Source organism: Notolepis coatsorum, assembly GCF_963971535.1.
Source record: "Notolepis coatsorum genome assembly, chromosome: 14".
Taxonomy (NCBI): Eukaryota; Metazoa; Chordata; class Actinopteri; order Aulopiformes; family Paralepididae; genus Notolepis; species Notolepis coatsorum.
Genome location: NC_140178.1, coordinates 26709420 through 26718193, shown reverse-complemented (window position 1 = coordinate 26718193; position 8774 = coordinate 26709420). Strand labels below are relative to the sequence as shown.

The 8774-nt window shown below is 45.4% G+C and overlaps 1 protein-coding gene across 1 annotated transcript; it reads right to left on the bottom strand.

The window, feature by feature from the left end:
* Nucleotides 1-1650: 1650 nt before the first annotated feature.
* On the bottom strand, nt 1651-7992 carry cbx2 (chromobox homolog 2 (Drosophila Pc class)). The gene is made up of 5 exons (XM_084329542.1): nt 7898-7992; nt 7741-7784; nt 5450-5515; nt 4981-5053; nt 1651-4892 (listed from the first exon to the last, which is right to left on the bottom strand). Exons 1-5 carry the CDS (start codon nt 7967-7969, stop codon nt 3489-3491), a joined length of 1659 nt encoding a protein of 552 aa, XP_084185668.1. The 5' UTR covers nt 7970-7992; the 3' UTR covers nt 1651-3488.
* Between the last annotated feature and the right edge of the window lie 782 nt (nt 7993-8774).

The following is an 8774-nucleotide window of genomic DNA, read 5'->3' as shown; positions in this document are numbered from 1 at the left end:
TATACACACAGAACATTCCCCTGGGTGCTCTCCGTGTCACTGTTACCATCTCTCCACTTCTGTGGAGCAGCTTCAGACTTGACATCACACACGTTCTAGTTTTAGCACTATTGTTTTGGGATTTGGGAGAGAATTGTCCAGGTTCGCTAATATTTTTAGACCATAAGAATAACATGTGCGAATTCTGGAATTTGGGCGTAGTTCCCCTTTAATAGGGTAGCCTAACATGCACTATTTGTACGAACAAGGTAAGTCAGGACGGTCGACATTGCTTGAGTGTATCAATGGAGGCATAATGAGAAAAAGACTTGAGGAAATACTATTTATTACATTTAATTATATGACAACTGGCACAACACAGGGATTGATGACATTGTCCTATTCTGAAGAACTCTGAAATAAATAAATTGTAAAGAGAACAGCCTTCCATTTGAGATGGTTAGTATTATCAAAAGAATATAAGACCACGCGTTAACATGTTCCATATGTGGAGGTACTCGATATCTTTCCTTTCGCTGATTGGAAAACACAAGAGACTGGGATTATTTTTCTTCAAATATATATATAAATATATATGATTATGTTGCGTTTCCTTATTTCCTGTCACACGGCGGTGGGTAATACCGCATAAGCTATCGAGTTTACAACAGAAAAGTGTCACGTATCCTTTCCATACCCCGTTACCAGATGTACTTGTAAAAATCTGTACAGTAAAATGCTTGCATTAGCTCGATTGACAGAAAGTAGCCAAATCCTTCACACATTATGGACATTTTCACCTCTCAAAGCAAATGTTACAGAGCCCCTTGCATTCCTTTTATTCCCTAATTCACAACTCAACGGCTAGACCTTAATACAAACCACCTGCAGGACCCCCTAAACCGTCCGTGTTCATCCAACTAAGTGTCAATCTAATATCCGGCTCATCCCTTCGCACTTGCGACAAAGTTTAGCTAAAACTAACGACGCCCTAAGACAACTATCGCCTTGTTTACTTTCAAAAAGAGCAACATGGAGAAGCGAGAATGGAGCCACATCGCAGAGTCTTTTGTGTGACACACAGTAGAGCACTGTCCTTTACTGGAAAAAACCTGAAATGTTATCTTTCTTTGGGGTAACGTCTTTGTGTTTGTTCTTTGAGAGAGAGAGAAAGGCACAGACTGCAAAGCAGGATTAAAGAGAGGAGTTCAGTTGAAGTGCTTTGTTGCCGAACTCCTCTCAGGGGAGCAGAAAGTAGCACACATTGTTGCGGCTTCTTTTCCGTTACATCAGATAAGCAGTTGTTCTAGAGCCCGGGCTGCAGCTCCTGAACCAATACAGGCCAGAGAAATGAGACATCTACAGCTGCAACCGACAGGGGGGGGGGGGGGGGGGGCACTGCACTTTGAACAGCAGCAGCTACAGTAAAGAAAAAGAGAGCACAATCTCGGGGGCAAGAAATGACACCAGGCACTTGACTGTCGGGGCTTCCTCCGCATCCACCCCCCCTCGTCTGTGGACATTCAGAGCATCCACCCCACCCCCCCGGCTGTGGACATTCAGAGCATCCACCCCCCCCCCCCCCCCGGCTGTGGACATTCAGAGCACTTCGTCTCCAGCGCTCCCAAAAGGCACAAAGAGCTCCACTCTTGGGAAGGCGGAGGAGGAGGAGGGGGGGGGGGGGGGGGGGGGGGGAGCCACGTCAGGTGTGCTGTCCGTCGTCGTCCTGCCATATCTGCACCGCCAATTATTCAACCGGGCCCGTCCCGTGATAATCACTGGTCTGACAGGAATACAGCCGGCAGTGAATGCCCCTGGTGAGGGGGAGGGGTGAACACAGACCTGCTGGGAGGACTATCCTTGGCCCGGTACCCCGTCTTATCTGAGCGCCAGGGGAGAACAGATACTGTATCTCTCTCTCTCCCCCGTATACTCCAGGCTTGTGTGGAGAACCGTCCTGATAGATGGCTGCACAGAGGAATGAAACCTCTTTTCAACCGATGAGATAATAGTGTACACAATGCAACACTGTTGGAGCTCAGAGCCTGCGCTGGTGCTGTAATTGACTCGTCTCAAACCCCGCCCTCTTTTCCTCAACTCTCCAACAACAACAACTGTTGCTTCCCTCAGACAAAACAAACTTTATTTGTCCCGAGGAAAGCAACAGTTGTGATTGGAGGATCAAGAAAAGAGGGCAGAGCTTGGCGATGGGTCAATTATAGTATTTTGAGAGCCGTTTTGCTGGTACTTAAAAAAAACAAAACAAAAAAGCTTAAAAGCTTATACAGCAAGAGATTTCAATACATTAGGAGCTATACAAAATCAATAAGATACAAACTGTATATACCTTGGAGGGAAGGAAGTATATCTAATCTATGCATAAAAAAAAAAACATTGTGCAGCAAAAACTGGATTATAACAGAGAGGTAGCTAATTTGTCATAACAATTTAAAGAGAAACATTACAAATTTGCTCAATAAAACTAACAATTAAAATGACTGTAACTGTTTTACATTATGGATATATAAACACTCAAATGGTTGGATGCTGCCCATAAAAAAATATAGCAACCACTCCTGCTCAGAAAGACTTCTCTCATCAGCCATTTAGTTGAAGGTACAATGCAAAAAGGAAACGGTCTTACTAATACAGCAAAGCAAGAGGGATAAACAACAACATTTTCACTTTGACCCATTCACTACCACTACAGGTTAACCTCTCACTACCACGAAAGGGTTAACCGTCTGTAGTGTGGTAGTGAAAGGGTTAACCTTCTGTAGTGTGGTTGTGAAAGGGTTATCCCTTTGTCGTGTGGCAGTGAAAGGGTTAATACGTTGTACAAAAGGTAAACCTTAGCATTGACCTAAGTTTGCCTAGTCAGTGGGGAAAGTATGGGGTAGTTATTACCAATACAATAGTGCTTTACTGTAAATTTGTGAAATCTGTATGTCTGATTAAAAGACGAATATGTCAAATGTACAGTCGGCATTTGATTCAGACTATTTTGCCACGTCGAAACATTTGACAGAAGAGGCAGCTATAAGCCATCGCCCCAATTTCATCCGAGCCCAATAGAGTAAATCCACTTCCCCAATAACCACTTGTAAGCCATAAATGCACCAAACCCTTGATATTTCTTTCTTTTGTATATAAATAATTTAGTGATCAAAATATTACTTTAGAATTAATTAAGTGTAATTCCTTCAGACACTCACGCCACTCATTAAGATCCATGGGACTGACCAGCTGCAACTTCTAACATGTAAACAAATATTAATAATGAAAATCCACCGCCGACTATCTCTTGTCTCGTTCATTTCTTTGACCAGAAATATGAATTTCATTAAATGCACAGCAAGAGCTCACTCGACTGCCCTAATTATTTTATCGCTGACTGTATGTGCATATTCACCTGGCACTAGCTTATCTTCTTCCTTCAGGACCCAACTTTAAGCCCCCCCCTTTCTCTCCAAAAGCCCATTTTGTTGGGTAGCGTGTCGCGTTCACAGTCAGTAGTTGCGGATGCTGAAGAATCCCACGCTGGTGGGCGACTCTTTGACCGTGACGGTGACCAGGTTGGCAGTGACGTCCGTGACAAACACGTGCTCAATCAGACTGCGCGTGGGCTTCCAGTCCTGGCTGGTCTGGACCGAGATCGATAGGTCCTGACCGTTGCCGGGGTAGGAGGAGGAATCCTGGTCAGAGTCCGAACTGCTCTCCTCCTCGCCTGTACTCATCTCGTTCATCTTGGTCTGCTTGCCGTCTTTTGAGGCGGATCTCTCCTGCTTACCCTGGACCTCCGCGGGGGGGCTCTGTACGCCACTCTTCTCGAGCCTGCCTTGGGCCCTGGTGGTCTGCCTGTCCCCGGTGACAGCCACCTTTGCTGCCGCCTCCTTGACCTTGTCAGCTCCCGGCTGGCTCTTCCTGGGCTGCTGTCCTCCAGGGGTAGCGGTGCTCTGAGCGGGAGTATGCTCCGGACACTGCGCGGCGGTAGTTTTCCGCGCTGGATTTGCGGCACTTCTCAGACTGGATACTGGCGCGTTGCCATTGCCGGGAGCATCCTTGCCCTGCGCCGATTTGTTCACGTTCTGCAAGTTCAGAGGCTGAAGGCCAGAGGTTAGGTTGGCGGGGCTTTTCTGCGTGGGAAACGAAGCAGCCGCTTTATTATTGGGTATCCGCTGTAGCGGCGTTGCCACGGGAGCCTCTGGTTTCTTATGTCCGTTGGGGGAGCCCAGTGTGGGCTGGGAGGCTCCCTGCTGGTTGTGTTTAGGCTGATGCAAATTCAACACCGCTACCCCTTTCGACTTGCTAGCGGCCGTTTTCAAATCCAGGCCCGTCCCACTGGTCACGTTAGAAATGGACAATCTGCCTTCAGAAACACTCCTGCTTTGGTTGGATTTGTTCAGGGAGGGAGACGCCGGCTGAACCGCCCTGGCGGAGCCCACAGTGTTTTTAACAGCGCCGCCGTGGGCAGGAGAGCCCCTGCTCTGGACGCTCACGGAATCTCTGGGGGAGTTCCTGAGGAACCCCAGGAAGGTGAAGCTGGCCGGGTGAACGGGTTTCTTGATCGCTCCTCCTCGAAGATCTGCCGGGGAGTCTTTGGAGAGAGACTTTACGATCTTGCGAGGGCCCTTGCTTTGCTGGAATGCCTTCAGCTCGGGGGACAGAGGCTTCCTGCCTCGTTTCTTTGGGGGCTCTTGTTTGACGACTATCTGTGCCTTCTTCTGGGGCACGGGGTGGAGCTCTCGCGTTCGGAGACCCGGGCCGGCCTGTTTGACGTGGCCACCGCCGCCATCGTCTTCATCGTCGCATGAAGATGACGAGGAGGAACACGAAGATGACGACGACTCGGATGATGACGATGAAGAACCAGATGAAGAGCTGCTTGACTTTGCAGGTTCGGGCACATTTTCCTAAAATAGGAGAGAAATGTATTAAATCTTTGTTGTTAAAAGCATGGAAACCCATAATCGATGACCTTGTGTTTCGACCGTCACTTACTTCTACAACCTTGCGGGGTCTTCCTCTGGGCCTTTTCCCCCTCTTCCGAATCAGAAGCTCCTTCTCTTGCTCTCTGTGAAAAAAATAAACATATTTCAAGAGAGAGGTGAGCTGAGGAATGGAGTTGGGAGCCAACAATAATTAGCATTTCATGAAAATCATATGAATCAGTTATGCAAATGATCAAACAAATAATGCGACGGATAGGATAAATGACACGGTTTGGACCATTTCGGTAGTTTACCAATGATTAGCATATTAAGATACTAATCGACACACTGCGAATACACACACATACGAATACACACCAAGAATACACACGGGCCACATGCATGTTCACAACTCTACAATGGGCTGAATGGTGTCTATTAACATCTGTTGGGAGTGTTTTCAGGGTAGATTGTCTGGGCAGTGGCTGGGTAGCCCCCCCAGTGGTGCATGTTTGTGGAGATAACAACGACAAACTCACTTTTTGTTGAAAGCAGCCAGCAGTCTTGGGTCAAGGATATTTTCTTGCGGCTCCCAGCTATTGTGTCTGAAATAAATTGGAAGAAGCAAAGAGTCACAAATGCTTTGTTCAACTCGGAAGCGCTTTGTTGTCCCAAAGGGGGTAATTATTGTGCATCATCGGAATAATACAGATAAAAGAGAGTAATAAAAAGACGGGCTCTGGGAACTTGTACACAGTAGGTAGGTTCCCTATATACCTTCTCCCCAAAGGTAACAACTAAAATGGTTAGAAACAGGACCAACACAATGGCTACATGATTCCATTCATTCCAAGCTCTATGGACTGGACACTAGGGACGTCCCGATCGGATAGATTGGAATAGGAGCCGATCCACGGCATATTTTAATTGATCGGTATTGATCGTAAAAGCCCAATCAAATTCAGTTTTCTTTTTGTTAAACAAATAAATTAAAACCATTAAGGGAAAGCCGTTGTGTAGGCAATTGTATACAAAATTGTTATATACTTAGCATAGCAGCTATATAGTAGCAGCTGGTCAGTCGGAGTGTGAATGTCATAGGGCTGCCCGGGCCGCGTGTATATTTTCCCTAACGGAGTTGCACTTCCGTGTTCGGTTTGCACGATCCGATTGGCCACTGACGTTTTTTTCAGGGCCATTCGACTCTTTCGAAGTCGCTCTCTTTCGAAGTTGGTTAAGGTTAGGGTTAGTTGGTTAAGGTTAGGGTAACAGCCTGCTGGCGCGATTGTTAGGAGTAACGCGATTGGCGCTGAAAAAAACATCAGTGGCCAATCAGATCGCGCAAACCGAACGGGGAAGTGCAACTCCGTTAGGGAAAATTTAAACGCACCCCGGCCGTCTTAGTCGATTAATCGGTTGGTTTGGTCTTAGTCAACCAAGACTGCCAGGTATCAATTAGGCAACAAAAACTATAACCATTAGTCAACTAAAAATTTATTCCGTGGGATTTCAGGTCCATGTTGTAATGACCCTTTAATTAACACATTTGGCGACGTGGTAATGCAGGCAACTCATTTCTTTGTTATTGCCATTTCTTTGTATTATTCTGAACATGAGGAGCAGGAAATTCATACAATATAAAATAAAACATCTTCCATAGGCATATATTCGCCATCCCCAATGGATAGTTTATTGTTAACTCACAGCGTATCAAGACAACGATGCCATTTGTGAGAAATACATAAAAGATGATGTGGTTTACATAGCACATTAGGATTATTAACCCTTTCACTGCCGCACTACCAAACGGTTAACCCTTTCACCGCGGTGACACACATAAAAGGTAAAACCCTTTCACTGCCACACAACAGGTTACCCCTTTACCGTCGGGTTGTGTGATAGTAAAGGGTTAACCTTCTGTTGTGTGGCAGTGAAAGGGTTAACGGTCCACATTTCACCGTCGTGTCGTCACTACTCTCTTGTTGACTATAGCCTATTCAACCCCCCCCCCCCCCCCCCAAACAAAAAAAGGGCTGTGGTGCCTCTAATAAAACCCGATAGGCCTACATACAATTGTGGGCGGGGTTAAACGCGGTGTGATTGGCAGACGGGATTAGAACGAACAGAGAGGCAGATGACAAGAAAATGTTGGAGGCAGAAGCCAGAAGCAGCTGAGCAGGCCTGGCCGACAACATAGGCCTTTGCTGAGTGTTACATGGGTTGGATACAAAGGGCTTATAAAGTTCACTATAGCTGGCTAATGTGTGGATACATATTTGTTGGCTGTTAATGAACAGTTATATAGAGTTACGATACATTTAACAACAGTGGACCTAATTGTGATTTTGTGAAAACATCTTGTGTGAACGATGTGTTCATCTCCCTTCTTTAGTTACCCAGCTAACGTTAACGGTATAACTTACAGAATCATTCATCATCATCATCACATGGCAGCTTGCGCGCATAATATAAAAAAAAGTATGAAAATCGCTTCCACTACCAATAATAACACGGAGAATATAACGAAGGCTCTCGAGGAGGACATGGTCGGGTTGGCTTTCGATTTAGCAAACTAGGTTAACTTCCCCACAAAAAAACTGGAGGCATAATAATGAACAAAAGAAAGCCCAACGAAATACCATAATATTTACATCCCAATAGCGACCGACACAGTTCAAAGAAACGCGTGACTTGTTTGTTTGCACGCCGACTGGAAACATTACACGTATTTTTTTTCTTCTAGAAGCAACAACAAAGCGACACGTTGTTGTTGTTGTTTTCATTGTCCGGCGGCGGGGCTTCGCAGCTGCAGCACTAACGCAACACTTACTTAGATGACCAGCCCCTCCACTTCACCAGGAACTCCAACTTTCCCTACGGAAATAAATAAAAGAGTGCATCTTTTGTTTAGCGAAATGCGGACAGGAGAAAATGTCTAAAACACAAACCAAACACTGTTTCGATCGAACAACAACATCTAATCGAACCTTTCTCAGACGTTTGTTTAGAATGCATTCGGCATCAAAAACCTGTTCTCCCACGGCGCTCAGCTCCTCCATGTCTGCTCTCTGCTGGTCGCCGACTCTCCTCTCAAGTCTTTATGAACAGAGAGAACAGAGAGGCGGGCTGCAAACGCGTTCAGCGAGCGTGTCCCTCGACAGCTGCCGTCCTCGTGGAACGGCGGGCACGCACACCCCGACGTGCGTGCGTGTGTCCCACAATGTTTAGCTTTTAATTTAGGCTACTACTAGTAGTAATGAACTGTTTTTGATTAGTAGTCCCAACATTATGATGAATTGAAAATGGGGGACCCTGATGTAAACAAGACGAAAGTCTTTCTCTGGTCTGCATCCCGCTGTACTGTACCCATTCTGCAATCTGTTAATAAAGTTTTCAATCATGTTGATGGGTGGCCGTGTCCCTGGCATTGCCAGAGTAAGTAAAAAACAACAACAACAACAACAACAACAACAACAACAATAAAGCAAATTTGAACCTTCTTCCAACTAACCCTTTTCCAAACAAAACTACTACTAATGCTGAATGAATGAAAACTTTATTTAACAGATTGCAGAATGGGTACAATACAGTACGGCTCAATACACACAATTGTTAATTAAGGGGATGCAGACCATTAAAGACGTTTGTCTTGTTTACATCAGGGTCCCCCATTTTCAATTCATAGTGACATTTATGACATACACAACATACATGACATTTATGGCATAGGGACATACATGACATACAGGTATTTAGTACATTTGTGACATATACGATATGCAAATATACAGTACTGTTACCCTGATGATGCAGATGGTGATGGTTTACAATAAGGACAAAGCATTTTAAACATTTGAATACTTT

What these genes read in the sequence shown, in the direction of transcription:
- cbx2 (XM_084329542.1), bottom strand. Translation starts at nt 7,969, where the DNA reads ATGGAGGAGCTGAGCGCCGTGGGAGAACAGGTTTTTGATGCCGAATGC. An exon ending in TAAACAAACGTCTGAGAAAG is followed by an intron (nt 7,785 to 7,897) that starts GTTCGATTAGAT and finishes TTATTTCCGTAG; the next exon opens with GGAAAGTTGGAGTTCCTGGT. An exon ending in TGGAGGGGCTGGTCATCTAA is followed by an intron (nt 5,516 to 7,740) that starts GTAAGTGTTGCG and finishes AATTTATTTCAG; the next exon opens with ACACAATAGCTGGGAGCCGC.